This window comes from Cucurbita maxima, unplaced genomic scaffold, assembly GCF_002738345.1.
Source record: "Cucurbita maxima cultivar Rimu unplaced genomic scaffold, Cmax_1.0 Cma_Scf00031, whole genome shotgun sequence".
NCBI lineage: Eukaryota > Viridiplantae > Streptophyta > Magnoliopsida > Cucurbitales > Cucurbitaceae > Cucurbita > Cucurbita maxima.
This window is the reverse complement of record NW_019272047.1, coordinates 392,868-412,979: the sequence shown is the minus strand read 5'-3', so window position 1 is coordinate 412,979 and position 20,112 is coordinate 392,868. Positions and strand designations below refer to the sequence as shown.

Sequence of the window (20,112 nt, the reverse complement as noted above, 5' to 3'; positions counted from 1 at the left end):
CAAGAAGGCTATGATCCATTTCTTTTCCAAAAAAAAAAAAAAAAAAAGATTTGCAACTGGTTAAACTTATGAGTTAAAATATTAGGGAAACCTCTACGTATACAAGGTTTAGAGTTGAGAGTCGAAAGGGGCTTTGGGGTTAGCTTTACATTGAACTCCATCGTCTACCCGCTAGAGCTATTAAAATTACACTTTTTTTTTTTGTTTCCACATGAACTATTGCGAGTTCAACGTCTCTTATAATATATTCACTTATTATTAAATTTTTTGGTCAACTTTTAAGGGTGGAAGTCTCCAATGCAAGCTCGTTTCATGTTTGGTGAACTTATTTCAGCATTTGGTCTCAATTGACAGGAAAGCTGGATTGCCTGTTGGTTATAAGGGATGCCAATTCCATAGAGTCATCAAGGATTTCATGATTCAAGCTGGTGACTTCGTCAAGGTAATCCAGTCTGTTGGTCTGTTTAGGCAATGTAGGTATTAACTAATATGTATATTAGGTATTGATTATTATGTGCTGATGAGAACACTAAGCACCATCTAAATCTTTATATCTAGTATTCCGCGTCCTTCTGTTAACTACAATGAGAATAGGAACATAGTTCTAGATTCCTTGTCTTGCAAGGAAAAGTGATCAAAATCTACCATTTTACAGCTATGTTTCTACTGCTTTATCTTACTTTGAATTAAACTCTTCTGCTGTATATGATGATTGATCATTATAGTTTTCATTATTAAGGATAATTCCCAGACAGAGATTACATTTCTGTCATTTCATTTATGTTGAAAACTTCTTTTCATTGTTAGCATGGTTCCTTCCTGTTTTTTTTTTTTATTTTTATTTTTTTTATGTCGTTGTTTAAACATATCAACTTAGTCGTCTCTTTTTGTTTTAATGGAAGTAAAGAAAATTCCCTCTACTCTGATTGCATCACTTTGTAGAGTATTTCTTCACTCACTTTCACCTCATCATCTATAAGAATTTTCCAATCTCTTTGTTTTGCAGGGTGATGGCAGTGGATGTGTTTCCATTTATGGACATAAGTTTGAGGATGAAAATTTTGTTGCTAAGCACACTGGACCAGGTTTATTGTCAATGGTATGCTTTTCTATTGAATTGAGATTCAATGCTTTATATATGTTGTGTAATTGTACCGATGTTGCTTAATTTTTTTCTCTGTAAATATTTGGCTTGTGAGTCATAATGAGATTTTTAGGGAGATTGAGAAGTCGGGTGAAGAGATTTGGGTTGGTAGGTTGTTGGATTTCATGTTTCCTTGTGGTTGTCTGTCAATAGGTATTTTTGTATTATGGTATTGATCTTGTCTTTTATTTGCCTTTTTATTTTCATTTTTTTCAATGAAAGTTCGGTTTCTTACCAAAAAAAATAATACTAAATAAAAGAAAAGAAAAAACTCCATTCACTGTAAAATTATTTTGAATTTCATAAATTCATGCACGGATGATAATATCTTCAGCAAATGTAAACCTTCTGCCATCATAATATTAAAGGTATTTGATTCCTAATAGCTTTGATGTTAAGGGCAGGATGTTTGGAGATTCTCTCCAAAGTCCTAACATTAAGTCTGTAGATGGAGAATTGTTGGCGAGGTGGAAGGTTTATTCTTCATCCGTTTTTGTACTTGTTTATTGACTTAACTCTGTGTTTCTTTAGATTGAGTTCTTTCTTTGGTAATAAAGTCTACTGTACTGGTGGAAAAATCTCTGATGCTATTAGATTAATTATCCACCATGTTTAATTGATATGCAAGTACAGATTTGCTTATGTTATTGAGTATTATGTTTAGAAGGCCATTATTCACTATTTTTTATGTAGTGTTGTCATTGTATAATTCTTACTTACCATGATGTCTGCTTCTTCTTCAGGCAAATAGTGGGCCTGGGACAAATGGATGTCAGGTACTCCAATAACGTTGCTCTCTCTCTCACACACACACACGCACACACCCCTTCGAGTTATTTAATCTTTCTATTCCGGGATACCATTTTAGCATCTAATTGCAATGCCCTTCATGAGGACCTATACGTACAATTCCACTATTTTTAATCTTATTAATATTAATTGGATGGTGTTCCTAGAAACACTTGGCCCTGGGTTGGCATGGAAATCTAATCCCTTTCTTCCGGAATAAGTTCTATTTTCCAAAGAACTTAAAATTTTTATCTCATAAAAAAAGGAATTTAAAACCTTTCAAGGATGGTAGTCTTTCAACTGTACTAAACTATTGGTTTTCTTTCTTGTAATCCACCTTTGATGGACTTCTCATTTCATGCTTTTGTACGTTTGTGAATGTGTTCAGAGTTATTTAGATGAGAGATGAATTGAACCTCTAGCCTTCCACATATTTCCTAATTCTTTCTAATTTCCAATTTTATATCAGTACCAGATAACATCCACACATGCTTTCTGGCCATTCTGATAACATATAGGTTTAGAAGTTGGAACAATTATTTGTATTTAAACAGTCACAGATGGTGAATAACTATCTTTGATATTTTATGGCATAGTATGAAGGACAGTCTATGTGATTCATGCCGGTGGGCATCTTTGTTAAAGCTGCTTTTACATCATTTTGGAATGGTAAATTATTTTGTTCTTATAGTAATCACGTTTTGCTGCAGTTCTTCCTTACTTGTGCCAAATGTGATTGGCTTGACAACAAGCACGTGGTGTTTGGGGTATGCTTCTTGTTCTTCAGCCTTTTTATTGCATATTTTAGTGGTAACATTTATGATATTTGAAAACGTATATTATCTGGTTGATGAGACTCATAACTTAAATCTTTCCTGGGTCAATCCCTTGGAATGATTCATTAGAGGGAAACATCTCATTCTTGTGATTTTTGAATTAAACATACCTCGAGATATGTTCCCAACCCCCCAGAATGAAAAGTTTCTAGCACTACCATAATCATCCACTGCTAAAATACCTCTGCAATTAACGTACGTGTCTGCGAGAAAGGCTACTACGGGAATTTTCCTATGATCACGTTTCACTACCATTTATTGATAGTATGTTAACTTATGCTTGGAGGAATCTCAATTGAGGCTTCTGTTGCACCAAAATTCCGTTGATCCCTTTCGTGGGAACCTGTAAATCTAATGATTCCTTGGGAATTTAACTTGTAACGTTTCTATACCATCACAAGTGTAAATTCCGAGTGCTAGATTAAAAATGGCCCGAAGAAACTCAATGTGAACGCTTGCCTGGTTTTAATTGATCAGTTGACTAATGATAATTCAAAATGTGCATGCGTATATTTTGCTTGCTTCCATGTTTATGTTTAAAATATCATCATGAGCCCATTGCATTTTTATTTTAGAAAAATGATTTAGGTATTTTAAGATTAAAAATACCTAAATATTTTAGGAGAAAAATTTAGATATTTGAAGAATAGATTGCGTAGCCTATACTATAAATACCCCTCCACTCCACTTAGGTCTTCCTCCCAAAAAATACAAAGCACAGAGTGCAGCAGTAACAAATGTCTTGTAATCTTTTCTCGATTGGTGTTATTAAAAAGTGGGAGTATTTTCCACAAAAAGTTGTGTTCAACGTGATATGCTTGTGTTCCTTGTCTTCGTAGTTGTTCTCGTCCCTACATATTCTTTGATCTATTTAGTCGATTATGTTATGTTACTTATTAGAGCTGTTTATAAGACAGAGATGACTACTTTCCTAGCTTCATTTTGTAGTCTAGGCAGGAATTCTCGAATTTTGTCGTTTTTTATTTTCTGCTCCTAGGGTGGTAGTCTTATCATCGTTTTTTTTTATTTTTTTGCAGAGGGTGCTGGGTGACGGCCTTTTGGTTGTCAGGAAGATTGAAAATGTAGCTACTGGCCCTAACAACCGACCAAAACTGGCCTGCGTTATCGCTGAATGTGGTGAAATGTAAAACTTGAGTTACGGACTTCTACTCTATTGCCCAAAATATATGCTTCTCTAATTGTTAGAGTTTTAACTTCCCTGCCAGTTTCTGCTGTAATGGAAAGCAGACCATGATATTTAAGGATATGAATCTTTTCGATACAATCTACCTTAGGTCCTTGATAGCATCTAGGACGCGTTGCTTATGGGTGCATGTCAGTTTTAACCCCTTTTTTACCGAGCTTTCGTTATGTCTTTTCTTTAGCATAGTTGTTTATTTTCTTTGTATTATGTAGGCATACGCTCCTTCCTACTTGAGTTATATGCTATGAGTATTGTTGTCGTCTCTATTTGCTTGTTAACTTGCAACATTTTTTTAACAGTTTTCAAAACTTTTTCTCTAATTCCACCTTCCTCCCATGATCTCTAACCATCCTATTTTTTATACATTCTTTTGGAGGAATAGAATTGTTTTCTATCAAAAAAAGAGACTTGCATTAAATAACATACAGATACAATGATACATACAGATTGTTGCAAGTAGCATCTTTAGATTGTCACAAGTGTAATCAGGCACACAAATGAAAAATGGAAACTATGGAATTGTTTATCTAATGGCTTTTGTCGATATACTTGAGACATCAAAAAGTCATTCACTCTTTTGGACGAGCAAGCCACAGGGAACTAAGAGCTCGTAGTCTAGAGAAGTAATCATGGATTGCAAGAAGAGCACGAGCTGATTGACGAGTTGTCAATATCCGGTGCATTTGTTGCAGTGTCTGTTGTCGTAGATTGTCAGCCTGATATCATTATGCAAAGACCCTGGTTAGAAAAAGTATCTAGGGAAGATAAATGTAACAGCTCATGCCCCAGGCCCACTGCTAGCAGATATTGTCTTCTTTAGGCTTTCCCTTTCGGGCTTTCCCTCAAGGTTTTTAAAATACGCCTGCTAGGGAAAAGTTTCCACACCCTTATAAAGAATGCTTCGTTCTCATTTCCAATCGACGTGGGATCTCAAAATCTCCTTCCCCCCTTCGAGGCTTAGCGTCCTCACTGACACTCGTTCTCTTCTCCAATCGATGTGAGACCCCCCAATCCACCCTCCTTTGAGGCCCAGCGTCCATGCTAGCACACCACCTCGTGTCCACCCCCTTTTAGGGCTCAATCTCCTCGCTAGCACATTGCCTAGTGTCTGGCTCAGATACCATTTGTAATGGTTCAAGCCCACCGCTGACCGATATTGTCTTCTTTGGACTTTTCATTTTGAGCTTCCTCCCAAGGTTTTTAAAACGCGTCTGTTAGGGAGAGATTTTTACACTCTTATAAAAAAAATGCTTCGTTTTCCTCCCCAACCAATATAGGATCTGACAGACAGAATGCATTTCGGTGGGATAAGTTCAAAAGAATGTTAAGCATACCTGGTGAATAAACCCCTCAAGAGTCCCAAGTTTCCCCATGGCCGTGGCCATTTGGCCCATGTAGTTAGCCACATTGCCAGACGCATTCGAAGAGCCAAGAGATCCACTGGACAATGTCTCAGCCAATGATTGCTGCAACGCTTCCATGCCTTGTGACAATGCATCTTCAGTTTGTTGTGAAGACTGCTGCAAGTTTGATATGCCCAACAATTGCTGTTCTGTGAGCGGCTCTAATTGATTTACAAGAAGCTGCAACAAAACCAATCATTTTTAGTCAAACTCGCAGCTTTACATTAAAACATCAGTTTACATCGATAATGCTAAGAAACTAAAAAACGTTCCCAAAGCGGAGGACAAAGGGCAAGGGCAGCTAGTCCCACGAGCCCTCTGTCCCACACATCTACACATCCATTCAGACGAATTGCTCATGGTTCCAAAGCGGAGGAGGAAAGGCAAGGGCAGCTAGTACCACGAGTCCTCAATCCCACACATCTATTCAGACGAATTGCTCGTGGTTCCCAAAGTGGAGGAGCAAGGGCAAGGGAAGCTAGTACCACGAGCCCTCTATCCCACACATCTACCCAGACGAATTGCTCGTTGTTTGCTTAATTGGCCATAACGTCCGGCCTTCCAAAAATTTATATCATATCCTTAGTCTACATATTTGTTGTTCTATAAAGATTGTGAGAGCATCAAAATGAGCAGACCTTTAGGAGCTCTGATGAACGGAAACCACCAAGCCACAAAAAACATCTTTCAGCTGGAGTTTTCCACATGCCAGACAATAAGTGAAAAACATCAGCCTTTGCAGCGACGCCTTTTAACTGAAAAAACTCGTCGTAGTGAAGCAAGATGCCATCGACAACCATTCGAAGTTCGGTATCGCTTGCATGAGAGTTTACGGCTGCTCTCAGTTCATTGATCTGCTTGTTTTGGTCTTCCAACCAACGGGCGTATTCCACATCAAATGCCATGGCTCCTGCAAATGTGAAGTAGCTGATGCTATGCAACTTCAAACTGAAAAGATAGCTAAAAGAAAATACATTTACTATCACAAAGTTGGTTAAGTTTATATAATTTGAGCACACAGTTTCGAATGACGACTGAAATAAACAGAGCTTATTGAGCTCCCAACAACGGAAGGCGAAACAGTGTCGGGCTAATGATCATGTCAGATTACAATGTTTCTCACAGACAAACATAATCGAATCACAAATTTCAGGTCGTCTCGTGAAAGTAAGTATTGTGATTCGAGATAGTTAAAGTACCATTTCCAGCCATTGAATGAGCCTGATCTCCAGAGCTTGATATGAAGATTCCCTAAACAGAGGGACACAATTTATAGGCATTCTAAAGAGATTCAAACTTAGGAGGTTAGAAAAAAAATCATGAGAAGGAAGTGCAGGCAACCTGCTGCCGTGCTCGCTGAAGCTCCTGCTCGAGTTGGGTCAACTTTAAACGACTACTCTCGAGCTGTTGAACATATGCCTACGTTCGGGAAAAAAGTTGGATTTAGCGACACAATCATTACATTTGTTGTTTTAAACTAACCAAGTAATCTTAATTACTGATATTAGTTTGACATGCTAGGGAAGAAACGCTAAGCATGGAGGCAAATAATGAAGTGTCACAAGGTCTAGAGATAAATAAAATAAAGAAACATCCAGACAAAGATAACATACATGGCTTTATATAGCCTCAAAATGAAACCCTGTGTAACCTTCATACTTTATGACCATAATTAGCTATTATATAAATGTAACCTAAAAATAAATAAAAAGTCTTAAAACTTAAAAAACATGAATGAAACACCATAAATCTAAATTTTAATCATCCATCGTAAATTTGTAACCATCTAAGAACAAGTGAAGCAGCTTAAAGCCATGTTGCATAAATGAGACTTGATTCTTCTTAATGTGAAAATGATTGCAACTTGAGTTCAACTTTAATAGAACTTGACTTTATTTTGTGGTAATTTAAACAACATCCTTCACGACTGTTTTTAAGTTCATATTGTATGATTGAGATGCCTTGGTTCATATCACCATACATCAAATTCGGGAAATGTATTATCATAAGCCTAGACATATGAAACGTGATTACACGAAATGGTTGAATAATGGCTGCATCTCATTCTTTCTTGATTATTGCACATACAAGATCGTACGATAAAGAGGACTATTGGAAGAGGGCACGAATCTCGAGGTCTCTACATCTATGAACCACACATGTCTATACATGCTCTCGAGTGTCCTCTCCCTTTGAAGAACATTGTTGTTTGGGTCCTCCATCTATTTTAGTGTTAAAGAGTTTTCATCCTTAGTTTAATAATTTGTCTTCTTTAGATTGTGAGTCTAGCTAGTTTGCAAAGTTTCATTGTTTTGAGTATGTATCCTAGGACCAATAAACGAGCTAGAGCTTCTTTTGAGTTAGCCCATTCTGATGTCAGAAGTTCATGTCCTATTGATTCCGAGAGAAGATTTCGGTATTTTGTACTTTCCAGTATGCTGAGGTTGTGAACTCTGATAGATCATTAGGCATATAACATTAGGCTTCTATGTTTACGGTATGCATGATTGTGAAGTCTGAAAGATCATTAGGCTTCTATGCATTTCAGTATGTTGAGGTTGGATCATTAACACTTAATGAGCATGACGAGCATGTTGTATGCCTTTACATGTTTATTATGCATGATTTAGGATTTGGATAGCCCGTTATGCCCAGTTATGGGTTGGACTACCGCTATGTGCCATAGAGTGCTAGTTATGATTTCCATAGACTATGAGTTAATGTTTTGCATATTTTGATCCTAGTAACTAGTCATGAATTTCATAGCTTCATTGGGTTAACCAGGTACCTTGTAGGGACGAATAGGGTGCAACCACTATTCGTGAACTAACTGACAAAGGTAAGGGTCTACTTATTACACATAGCTTAGTTCTCACCCATAGAGGATTTCAGGAGTTAGAGGGTATACTACTAAAGTACCATCGGTGGTGCCTAATGGGGAGAGCCATGACCTATTTACTGTTTCAACCTCTGAGTGGTGTAATGTCAAGTAGTTTTACTGTTCTAGCTTAAAAAAGCAAAGTAACAGGTAGTTATTGTTCCTAAGACATGTAGTTCTACTGTTCTAACCCGATGAGGGTACATGAGCAGGTAGTTTGTTGTTCCAACCTAGAAAGGAATAGTGACAAGTAGTTTACTGATCTTAGGAACAAGTAGATGTTGCCCGGTGTCACGGTCATGCTTGTCCAAGGCCGGTTATCTATGGTCACATGTCAGATGTCCTGGTCATGCTTGTCCAGGACCTGTTGTCCATGGCCGCACGTCAATTTCAAACTCCTTTTACATGCTTTGATCTTAAATAGGTCTTTACTATTACCGTTCACCAGAATCATGTCTACACCCTTCATGGCTAAAATACCCCAAAATGTACTATAGGGGATACGACTAGTTGTCTATTCCTCCTACACTAAGTTATATGCTATTTAAGCTATGGTGTTCTTTCTTTGCTTATAACCATATAACGTTGCTTTCTTCAATTCTTTTGTTTTCAAATGTATTTCCTCGCTTAAATGTATTTTCTCACAAACATGACTTGAGGCTTGAGCATACACCGATATTGTCCGGGAAGTCCGAATTTCTCACGGCTGACTTGTTTGCTAGGTTAGAACAAGTGTTGTACAATCGCTGTCCCACTGTCGCAAGAGTGCGATTGTGACACCCGGCACCATTAGGGAGAATCCGCTAATTAGAGCTCAATAGGTAGATATATATAGAGTACGGCCACCGTTTAGAGAAAAAAGGGGCTCTCCAGACTTGTGAGCATTACCCTAGGGCCTTTCCATGAGCCACAATGACTCGAGGTTGTAGCAATTAAAACCTTGAGCTAATAATTATATCAATTTAAACCCTTTACTTTTATAAAAATATCAATTTACATCCCTTATTAGATCATGAATGAAAAACATTAGTTCACACACGTGCAAACTTATAATTATATAATTAAACTCTCGAACATTCATACATGAATCAATTGAGACTCTTCGTTTAAAAATCATTCAGTCTCCAATTCTTCACATGAAGGCTTCGAAAAAAACTCAAACCTTCTAATTAAAGGTCGTCCCTACATTTGAAATGGATGGTCTAAATTGATTCATTTGTGAAAGTTCAAGAATCTATCCGATACAATTACAAGTACATACCCGTGAGAACTAACGTTTTTCAATAAGTTGCCTTTCTACATTCAAATTCTAATACTTCAATTACTTAACAAAATAATAGCAATGGAAACGACACCATGATTGTAATAGAAATAGAAGGACAAATACAGAGCCATACCTTTTTCCGCAGTCGACTTTTTCGGGCAGCTTCACGATTCTGTGCAAGCCTACGTAGAGTCTGAAAGATAATAAGCCATTTTTGTCACAGCCAAGAATATGAATCTCTGATATCAATTACATAACTAATATAGGAGCACAACCTTCTGATCAGACTTATCTTTTGTTCTATCACTTGAATCAGAAGCCGCAGCAGCATTAAGCAGAACCATATCAAGCTGTAAATGTATGTATGTGTGTGTGTGTATATATATATATATAGTGCAGAAATACATCAGCAGAGCATAGAAAAATCAACCAAATCACCATTACAGCCTAAACGAAGTCATATACTCTACATATGAATTATGTAAATGAAGAAGTACAAGATAGCTCATTGTTAGAATAGGAAAGACATTACCCTCTGGTTTTTGTCATCTGTGTCGACGTCTGTAGAGATGTCGGTCCCTGGACTGCCATCAGCCATGGCATATACTTCGAGGTTCTCTGTAATACTGCAATGATATGAAAACCAACGGCATCACTGCATGGGAAATGCTGTGGCAGAATGACTGAAAAGGACTACATAGTACTGGATTCTAAATAAAACGACCCAAGCCCACCGTTAACAGATATTGTCCTCTCTGGGCTTTCCATTTCGGGATTCCCCTCAAGGTTTTTAAAACACGTATGCTAGGGAGATGTTTTCACACTCTTACAAAGAACGTTTAGTTCTCCTCTCCAAACAGATGTGGGATCTCACAATCCACCCCCTTCCAAGGCCCAGCGTCCTCGTTGGCATTAGATTGTGAGATCCTACATCGGTTGGGGAGGAGAACAAAACGTTTCTTTATAAGAGTGTGGAAACCTCTCCCTAGCAAACGTATTTTAAAAACCTTGAAGGGAAGCTCGAAAGGGAAAGCCCAAAGAGGACAATATCTGCTAGCGGTGAACTTAGACCGTTCCACTAAAGTTACCAATTGATCTTTCAACGTAATGACAATAACAAGTGAAAGCTTATACATGACCATAACTGAACTTCTAGTTGAAGCTCCACAGTGTGTGTGTGTGGGAGAGACTAAGACAATTGAATTGCAATCAAATGAACTTCCAAGTTCTGTTCTGGGGAGGCAAACTGTGAGTGAAACTTGTGAGATGAATACAAAACCAGCAATCAAATAGAGCTCACCTTATTAAAGGTTCCAATACAGAAGGTTACAAGCAAATGTTTGGCCTCTTAAGACAGTTTCTGCATCAAGAGTTCAACATATTACTACCCAAAAAGAGGGCAGTATACACAAGTAAGAGTGTGTTTTTCTCTTAGCAAACATAAACTAAGGCTATAAATAACCTTTTTTTCCTCAGAAAAGATACAATCTGTTTGAAATAAACGAAATATATAAGGTCAAAATGACCAAAGGAGTTGTAAGAAAAACACTATTTGGTCTGTATCAGGGGAAGATAGTAGTTATGGAAGAGATTATATCTAATACACCAAGAAGAAGCTAAAAAACAGTAATACTAATTAGTTGTTGTTAGAGATGGGTAGGAAATGCAATTCAGCCTTAGATAGCAATATTGTGAGATCCCACATCGGATGGGGAGGAGAACAAAGCATTCTTTATAAGGGTGTGGAAACATCTCCCTAGCAAACGCATTTTAAAAACCTTGAGGGCAAGCCTAAAAAGGACAATATCCATTAACAGTGGACTTGGGTCGTTACAAATGGTAGCATAGCCAGACAACAGGCGATGTGCCAGCGAGGAGGCTAAGCCCCAAAGGAGGGTGGACACGAGATGGTGTGCCAACAAGGATGCTGGGCCCCTAAGGGGGTGGATTGGGGGGTCTCACATCACTTGAAGAAGGGAACAAGTGTGGGCGAGGACGCTGAGCCCTGAAGGGGAGTGGATGTGGGATTTCACATCGGTTGGGGAGGAGAACGAAGCATACTTTATAAGGGTGTGGAAACATCTCTCTAGCAAACGCGTTTTAAAAACCTGAAGGGCAAGCCCAAATAGAACAATATCTGCTAGCGGTGGGTTTGGGCCGTTACAAATGGTATTAGAGCCAAACACCGAGCGATACACCAACGAGGAGGCTAAGCCCCAAAGGGGGTAGACACAAGACGGTGCGCCAGCAATGGCACTGAGCCCCGAAGGGGAGTGGATTATGGAGTCCCACATTAATTGAAAAAGGGAACGAGTGCCAGCAAGGATGCTAGGCCCCAAAGGGGGTGAATTGTGAGATCCCACATCGGTTGAGGAGGAGAACAAAACATTGTTTATAAGAGTGTGGAAATCTCTCCCTAGCAGACGCGTTTTAAAAACGTTGAGGGGCAACCCCAGAAGGGCAAGCCCAGTGGGCTTGGGCCATTACAAATGGAGACTAAGAAAAACGAAAATTAGATTGTGGTTAACTTCCAACGATTTAAAGGTGAAGAACCATTAGATACAAGAAAGAGCTATAGGCGTTAAAGACACAGTTGGGAAAAATCAACAACTAAGCTGAAAGAAGAAGCAATGACCAATGATGGCGAAGGAAGAAGCTCTTGGCTAGTGATAAACAAAAGAACCATATGAACTCCCCAGCTCCAAAGCAATGATAACTCATCATTACATCTAAAAGCTTGATCCATGTTCCAAATGAACTTAGCAACTATCATTATATTTGAATGCAGCAAATCAGCAAGCAAACCACCTCAGAAATCGATTTTTCGTGTCCTTAGTATTACAGAAACAACATTACAAGTAGCCTAAGAGATACAACTTAACATGCCTTGATGCAACAATGAGCAAATATAAAGGGAGGAACTTACAGTTGGTAACAAATGGATACCTCTGAAGCAGATTCGAACCACTTACCCAAGGATTTTCAGTCCTTTGCTCTAACCAGCTGAGTTGAATACGCTCTACCTTACCACTTGACTAGTAAGGGAAAAGCCTTTTACTCAAAGAAACAGTTAGGGCTTGATTTGCTTGTTTGTCAAGCTTTCGAGTCTTGAAACTGCCACCTAATCTCCCAACATGCTCAAAAACCGAGAGCCTCCCACCCGGCATCCCACTCGCCACTTTCTTCTCATTTCTTTCACAATTCGCCTGGTTTATTCCCCCTACAACAGTCACACCCAAGACACCAAAATCAAAAGAACCCAAAAGCCTAGCTAATACTCGCAGGAGATTCAGAAATATGCATAGAAACCGATGAGGCCAGGACAAGATACAAGAAGCCTTGAAGAGAAGATAGAATCAAGTATCAGCCATGAACAGGACGCCAACAGGATATCAAGGAATAAGTAAAAACCACCTAGCTACAGGATCATCGGGATATCAGCCACAACCTTTTGGGTCATGGAACTTATAAACCAAAGAGGTCAAATTCAGTAAATATCCTAATCAACTGAAGAATCAATCAAACTGATAAACAGAGTATATACTTGATTTACCATCAACCCAGAAATCAAATTTACCCAAATGATGCAGAAAACTCCCTACAAGAGTCAAAACCATAAAACCCCCACAAAACACCGTACAAATCAACAATACCCAGATGTCAAAATCACCCAAAAAGGCATATCAGGACTTGGCTGCATGTATTTGACCTCAAACGAGCACGACCCAGATGGCGAAAATGGAGGAATTGGAGAAATTAGAAGGCCCCCCTTCCTCCGATCATGAATTAGAGCAAAAATCAGGAAGAATTGCAGTAGATAATCGGTTGGGGTTGTGTTAAAAGTCTGAGATGAAGGAAAGTAAACCCAGTGGAAGGTTTGATGACGAAGATGGTGGGGGCTGTGAGGTGGCGCTCGTGTATTACTGGTTTAGAGTGTGCGAAAGATGATGGTAGAGAGGGACGTTTGGGCGTTGTTTTTGCGTGGAAATCTTCAACTTTCCATTGGCCAATTGTTACTTGCCTTTAGCTTCTTAGGTCGGTGGGTTTGACATGGATGAGTTTGGGGACAATTCTTTGTTAGTGATCTAAATTTAGGGATTGGGATTGAATTTGAATTTGAAAATGCATACACCATTGTCAATCGCTTTACAGTTTGTTTGACTGATCTTGTGGCAACTTTTGAAAACTCCCAAATTCTGTTTTTGTGGGTAATTTTTTGAATATGGCAATAGAGTTGAGTAATGATTGGTGGATTTGTTGAAACTATGGGCTTTAAAGGTAAGTAGAGACCGTTAAAGTAAAAACTTGTGATGCTCAAGTAAAAGAGATCTATTCTATCTATGGGTCGGGACCCGCAGAGGTAAGTAGGGAATAAGGAGATGGAATGTTTTTCTTAGTTAGATAAACAGGGTGAGAGATGAAATTATGTTACCGCTCATATGGTTCTTTTGTGTCTTTCTTTAAAGGATTTTAAAACGCATCTACTAAGGTAGGATTCCACACCCTTGCAAAAACTGAATTTTTTCTCCTCCCCAACTAATGGGGATGTCATAATCCACCCCTTTCGGAACCCAACGTCATTGCTGGCACTCATTCCCTTCTCCAATCGATGTGAAACCCTCAATCCACCCCTTTTGGAGATCAACCTCCTTCCTGGCACATCGCCTCGTGTATGGCTTTAATATCATTTGTAACACTTCAAGCTCACCACTAGCATATATTGTTCTCTTTGATTTCTCTTTCAAGCTTCCCCTCAAGATTTTTAAAACGTCTACTAAGGAGAAGTTTCCACACCTCTAATAAATAATGTTTCGTTCTCTTCCTCAACCGATGTGAGATCTCACAAATTATATTTTTCATCTCCATTTTTGCCCATATACATTTCTACTTCTTGCCATATTAAAAATAAATATAAATCAATTAGTTTGGAAACTCTTATTATAAAATTTAAACTAAAAATTATGTTAAGATTTTTTTAATTATTAAAAATTATGTTGTCACGTTAAAATTTAAATTTTTAGAAATTAGGTTTCTTTCTTAATGAAATATATTAATTTTTAAAGATTTTTTTTTACCATTTTTAATAAAGATTATATAAAAAAAATGAAAACTTTAAATATAAAATAAATAAATATATATATATATAAGAATATTTTAATATATGCTAAAATAAAATAAGATTTTAGAACTATTTTGTTCAAAATTATATAAAATAATAAACTCTATACGTCTGCTAATTTAGAGAATGATCATGAGTTTATAATCAAATAATACTCTCTTCATCGAGTCTTTTTTTAGGAAGCCCAAATCAAAATCATGAGACTTTATGTTTAAAGTGAACAATATCATACCATTGTCGAGAGTTCGTGTTCAACTAACAAACTCATATCTTATTAAAAAAATGATCTTTTTAAAGTTGCATGAAATTAGCCGTTTTTACGATCCTAGGAAGCTCCCATTCGACACGACCTCTATAATCTTACTGAAATAAATGTATTCTACACAGGTTTGTACGTTTATATATCATCTTAATAATAAATAAATAAATAAATAAATAAATAAATAAATAAAAAAGTAACATGAGTGAGTATAAAAATAGTCTTCAAGTATTCTCGCGTGAGTGATTGTAACTATATTCACGTATGACATTCATGATACTAAAAACACACGGGATTCTATCTAAATTACGCATTTGTCCTCTGATTCATTGATTGTAACGGTCCAAGCCCACCACAACATATATTGCCCTCTTTAGCCCATTACGTATCGTCATCAGCCTCACGGTTTTAAAACGTGTAGGAGAGGTTTCCACACACTTATAAAAAATGTTTCATTTCTATTCAAATCCTCTATCACATATTTATCTTGTTGCTTCACTTAGATCGAACATGGAATGAGCTGCATAGACCCAAACAAAGAATGAGTTACAAATCTAGTATGAAGAAAACATATAGACGTCCATAGAAACGAACTTTAGGTTTACGATCTTGCAAAAAAAAAAAAACAACAAACAACAAACAAACAAACAAGAAGAGAATGGTACGAGGATAAAATAGAGAAGTAGCGGTCTCGGTGTATGGATAATTAGATTCGTTTTCTATTTTACCTAGCTTGCATAATAGGATCGAGAGAAATAAAAGAATGCAAATTAATTACATGTGTTTGTCTGAGTTTCGAGGACATATAAACGAGTTTAGATATAAGTTTAGTCATTGAACTTTGATATATGTATCTATTTGATTTCTGAACTTTCAAAAATATCTATTAAGTCCCTAAGCGTTCAATTTTGTATTTAATAGTTTCTTGGCACATTTTGATAGATATAAATTTGAATTTTATGTCTAATGAAACCTTAGAATGTTAATTCTGAGTCGAGAAAATCCGTGAATTTCAAAAAACTATTCAGAGACTAAAGTAGCAATTTTAAAAGTTTGTGAGATCCCACATCGGTTGGTGTGGAGAACGATACACCCTTTTATAAAGGGTGTGGAAACCTCTCCCTAGCAAGCGCGTTTTAAAAACATCGAGGGAAAGCCTAAAGAGGACAATATTTGCTAGCGGTGGGCCTGAACTGTTACAAATAGGATTAGAGCCAAACACCGGACTATGTGCTAGCGAGGAGGCTGTTCTCCGAAGGGGGTATAGACATGAGACGGTGTGCCAGCAAGGACGCTGGCTTTAAAGGGAGTGGATTTTGTAGGGGTCCCACATTGATTGGAGAAAGGAACGAGGCTGATTTTCGAAGGAGGTATAGACATGAGGCGGTGTGCCAGCAAGGACGCTGGCTCTAAAGGGAGTGGATTTTGTAGGGGTCCCACATCGATTGGAGAAAGAAACGAGGCTGTTCTCCGAATGGGGTATAGACATGAGGCGGTGTGCCAGCAAGGACGCTGGCTCTAAAGGGAGTGGATTTTGTAGGGGTCCCACATCGATTGGAGAAAGGAACGAGTGCCAACGGGGATGCTGGGCCACGAGGGTAGACACGAGGACGCTGAGCCCTGAAGGGGGGTGAATTGTGAGAATCTCATATTGATTGGGGAGGAGAACAAAACACCTTTTTATAAGGGTGTTGAAACCTTTTCCCTCGCATACACGTTTTAAAAGTCTTGAACGAAAACCCGAAATGGAAAGCTTGGACAATAACGGTGGAACTGGGCCGTTACATTTAGAAACCAAATTAACATAAAATTCAAAATTTTAGAAAATAAATTTGTAAATTAGAGTAATTTTTAAGTACATGCATTTGGAAATGGTTGATTGTGACATTGATTTTGATAGATTGTGCATACATATACCAAAAATCTTTCCAACTTTAGATATGACTGATAACCTTAGCTGCCTAACTGATTGATTATGTTTCAAAGGGTGTCTTGTCGCTTCTGTATCAATTTGTTATAAAAAAAAAAAAAAAAAAAATTACGCATAAATTTTTCTATTTAACGTTTTATTTCTCCCGAACGAACATCGTTTAATTAGCGTAGAACGTGTATTTTCGAGTCAAAGGTTCGAGTATCTAACCTCACAAATTATTCATTAATTTTCCAGTCTCCACAGAACATCTTTACGGGCATAATCTACCCATTGGGTCCAGCATCCATACTAGTGCACGGCTCGATGTTTGACTCTAATACCATTGGTAACGACCCAAGTCCACCGCTAATAGATATTATTCGTTTTAGCTCCTTATGTATCATCGTCGTTTCCACACCCTTATAAGAAATGTATAGTTCTTCTCTCCAACCAATGTGGGATCTTGGATATTGTCCCCTTCATCGACTCGGACCCAAAAGGATCTCTGATTTAAACTCCATACCTAATCAAATCGAAACAAGGTAGGGCCTGTGAGACCCAACACCATGAGTAATTTTGTTATCCAAATACAAAATACGAAGATTTGAACATTTAATCACGAGAGGAGTACATGTCAATTATCGATGAGACATGCTCGATTTTTCTTTTGATTTCTTTTAGTTTCGTCCAACCAATAAAAGACAAATTTACCCTTGAAATTCTTGGTCATAACATGTGATTACATTGCATAATTTCTCAACTTGAAAGCGAAATGGTTAGTTTCTTCCATTTTTCGTTTTGACCCAAAATGTGGCCTTCAAGCTTTCGTGTTTCTATTTTTTTCTCCCCTCATTTGGTCATATTATTATTTTATTATAATACTTTTAATAGAGCGGATAAGATGATATTTAAAGAATTAAAATCGGTAATATTTACAAATAATATTTCTATTTTCGGGTTGGGTCCAGTGGTTGAGTTATTTAAATTTTTTTATAAATTTATATTTATTCACGATACATAATCATTTAATACAATATTAAAGATATATATAATCATTCAACAAAATTAATAACAAGCAAGCGACGTTCTCGTGTGCAATTAAGAGGGTCAGTATGATGACTATGTGAGTAGTGTGCAGTATGTAGAAGAAAAATATTAGTATTTTATTTCTAAAATATCTTTAAATTTTAAAAAATTAAAAAAAAAAAAAAAAAAACCCTCAACTATAAAAAAAATATATAAAAAAATTGAAATAATTTTTAATTTTTTACAAACTTTTAAATGTGAACATGATTTTTTTGAAATAATCTTTTATTCTTGCATTATGAAATCAAAGTCAATAAATTAAATTTTTGGATATAATTGATTTACTCAATTGACCTTTTTTTTTTTTTTTTAATTTTAATTTTATTCAATATACCTCAATATTGATTTATTCCCTAAATGCCCTTGTGTAAACAAAGTCTACTCCCCCTCAATACTCTTTCTAATTTATTTAAACAAATAAATATGGATTAATCTCTTTCTCAAATTATAAAAAAAAATTATCGAAATTAACAAATTATAATTCCCGCCTCATTTACCTTCTAACACATTCGAAAATCGAACCAATATACTTTTAAAAGTTAGAATTTTGTCTTTATAATTTAATAAATTTTAATAAATCAAGAAAATACTCCTGGTATAATAGAATCTATTTTTTTTTTTTAGAATTTTATTAAATTATAGAAATTAATTTAAATATTTAAAATTATAGAGACTAAATTGATAATAATAAATTATACCGAGCACGCAATTTTTCATAATTCCATGGATGCCCTTGAGATGCTAGCAAATTTGACATAGACAGCTCCGAATTGTCTCCTTTTTGGTATTCCAAATTCCACAGTGCCCTCTAATTTCCTTTCCGAATCTTTGGGATGTTCATATTTTATTTTATATTTTATTTCTTAAATTAATTCCGTGGAAAGAAAGTAAAAATAATTTTGGTGTTTTTTAATTAAAAAATGGTTTCGTTTTTTTAATTTTAGAATCATGTTGCTGACGTGGCAGTGATGCATGGAAGCTTAATAAAATAAATAAATAAAATAAAATAATCGTCCCCTTGAAGCATGGTATTTTGAAAGTATTTTCTTTTTCCTTTCTAGAAGTTTTTTTTTTAAATAATAATTAATAATATATGTTGAGATATAATATTTAGAGAATATATTTTATTTTATTTTTAATATTTAATTAATTTATATTTTTCTTATTTTTGAAATATTAGTTGGTAGCTGGTATCCTTTTAAAGGTTATGAATATCAATGAGAATACATACTTTCGATCTCAATTCTATTTCTCATTCTTAACAATATAGATCTTATTCTTTTTAATAGTTTAACACAGTGTGAGGACAAGATTTAGATCTTTGTCTTGTGGATTGAGGTTGTTATGACTCAACCAATCGAACTATGTTCAAGTTGATTTATCGATGATTCATAAAATAAATTATATTATTATAAAGATAAGTACATATTGTCGACAATTATTATGACATAGATCATGTTTCATTTCGCTTATTATTTTCTCAGCCAATTTCTTATCCAACGACAACTCGAGCAGCTCATGAACTCGACGATGACCACACAACCAAACTTGTATAGCAATGATGACACGAGCAAAGCACTCATGCGAGCGATGACATGACGACGTCTTCACATTGACACCACAAACATCGACGCAAATTTTCAATAGCTACTTTCCATTGACACCACGAATGACAACGATCAAGTCAGTGTCCAACGATTCCACGATGGTTGAAACAATCCTCTCTAGCGAAGTCGAGGTAGCAATTGTTTTTCCACGATGAATCGATATCCACAAGGGTTTGTTCGATGTCATTTGGTTGTACTACGAGGGTTTTTGTGACCTACATGTAAGCCTCTTCAAAACTGCCTTCTTCAATTGTGGGTGCCCCATCTATATATAATGACTCACACTCATGATTTGGATCAGAATTCAGAATCCGGATTTGACACCTGATGACTCCAGCATCTCTTGCGACATGGTCACATTACCTAATTCTCGCTTCCAAGAGTGAAGACTATGCCCACAAACCAACATAGGTCCTTTCAACATATTTTGTCTTCACTCACATGCATCCAACGAGACCACTCAACATAGAAATTTCTCAATGTGGGTTCGGTTTCATTCAAATGTGGGTTCGGTATGTACCCTTCTTTACTCGGTGTCACAGTCTAAATTCAAAAAGTTTGGTTCTCGCGTTATTTAAAAAATTTAGAACTTTAGCTTTTAAAACAACTAT

General features: G+C 36.6%; 2 protein-coding genes and 1 long non-coding RNA gene across 10 annotated transcripts in view; 1 reads left to right on the top strand and 2 right to left on the bottom strand.

Moving 5' to 3' along the window:
* LOC111466647 overlaps positions 1–2,393 on the bottom strand; it is an 11,945-nt gene extending 9,552 nt beyond the window's left edge. Inside the window, exon 1 of the long non-coding RNA XR_002714414.1 lies at positions 2,364–2,393. This is a non-coding gene — a long non-coding RNA (uncharacterized LOC111466647). The remainder of the gene's footprint in view (positions 1–2,363) is intronic.
* LOC111466646 (peptidyl-prolyl cis-trans isomerase CYP22) overlaps positions 1–4,136 on the top strand; it is a 5,553-nt gene extending 1,417 nt beyond the window's left edge. The window contains exons 3-7 of the mRNA XM_023111387.1: positions 355–442; positions 1,007–1,099; positions 1,888–1,920; positions 2,644–2,700; positions 3,807–4,136. Coding sequence (XP_022967155.1) covers positions 355–442; positions 1,007–1,099; positions 1,888–1,920; positions 2,644–2,700; positions 3,807–3,917 — 382 coding nt within the window. The 3' untranslated portion in view covers positions 3,918–4,136. The remainder of the gene's footprint in view (positions 1–354; positions 443–1,006; positions 1,100–1,887; positions 1,921–2,643; positions 2,701–3,806) is intronic.
* A 224-nt stretch (positions 4,137–4,360) lies between these two features.
* On the bottom strand, positions 4,361–13,530 carry LOC111466645 (transcription factor TGA2.2-like). 8 transcript variants are annotated; one of them, XM_023111383.1, is made up of 11 exons: positions 13,096–13,530; positions 12,491–12,738; positions 10,819–10,878; positions 10,051–10,144; positions 9,794–9,868; positions 9,652–9,711; positions 6,718–6,795; positions 6,576–6,627; positions 6,015–6,286; positions 5,308–5,556; positions 4,361–4,689 (listed from the first exon to the last, which is right to left on the bottom strand). In XM_023111383.1, the coding sequence occupies exons 4-11, from the start codon at positions 10,114–10,116 to the stop codon at positions 4,543–4,545; spliced, it is 999 nt and encodes a 332-aa protein (XP_022967151.1). In that variant the 5' UTR covers positions 10,117–10,144; positions 10,819–10,878; positions 12,491–12,738; positions 13,096–13,530; the 3' UTR covers positions 4,361–4,542. The 8 variants fall into 8 exon arrangements, with proteins under 8 accessions (XP_022967151.1, XP_022967148.1, XP_022967153.1 ...); XM_023111380.1 differs by having other exon boundaries at positions 13,172–13,530; XM_023111385.1 differs by having other exon boundaries at positions 13,189–13,530.
* Between the last annotated feature and the right edge of the window lie 6,582 nt (positions 13,531–20,112).

Bases quoted from the DNA above. Each gene is read 5' to 3' on its own strand.
- LOC111466645 (XM_023111383.1), bottom strand. From the start codon at position 10,116: ATGGCTGATGGCAGTCCAGGGACCGACATCTCTACAGACGTCGACACA. The intron at 6,287-6,575 runs GTACTTTAACTA...TCACATTTGCAG, and splicing joins TCATTCAATGGCTGGAAATG to GAGCCATGGCATTTGATGTG. The intron at 5,557-6,014 runs GTCTGCTCATTT...GTTTTGTTGCAG, and splicing joins GTTCATCAGAGCTCCTAAAG to CTTCTTGTAAATCAATTAGA.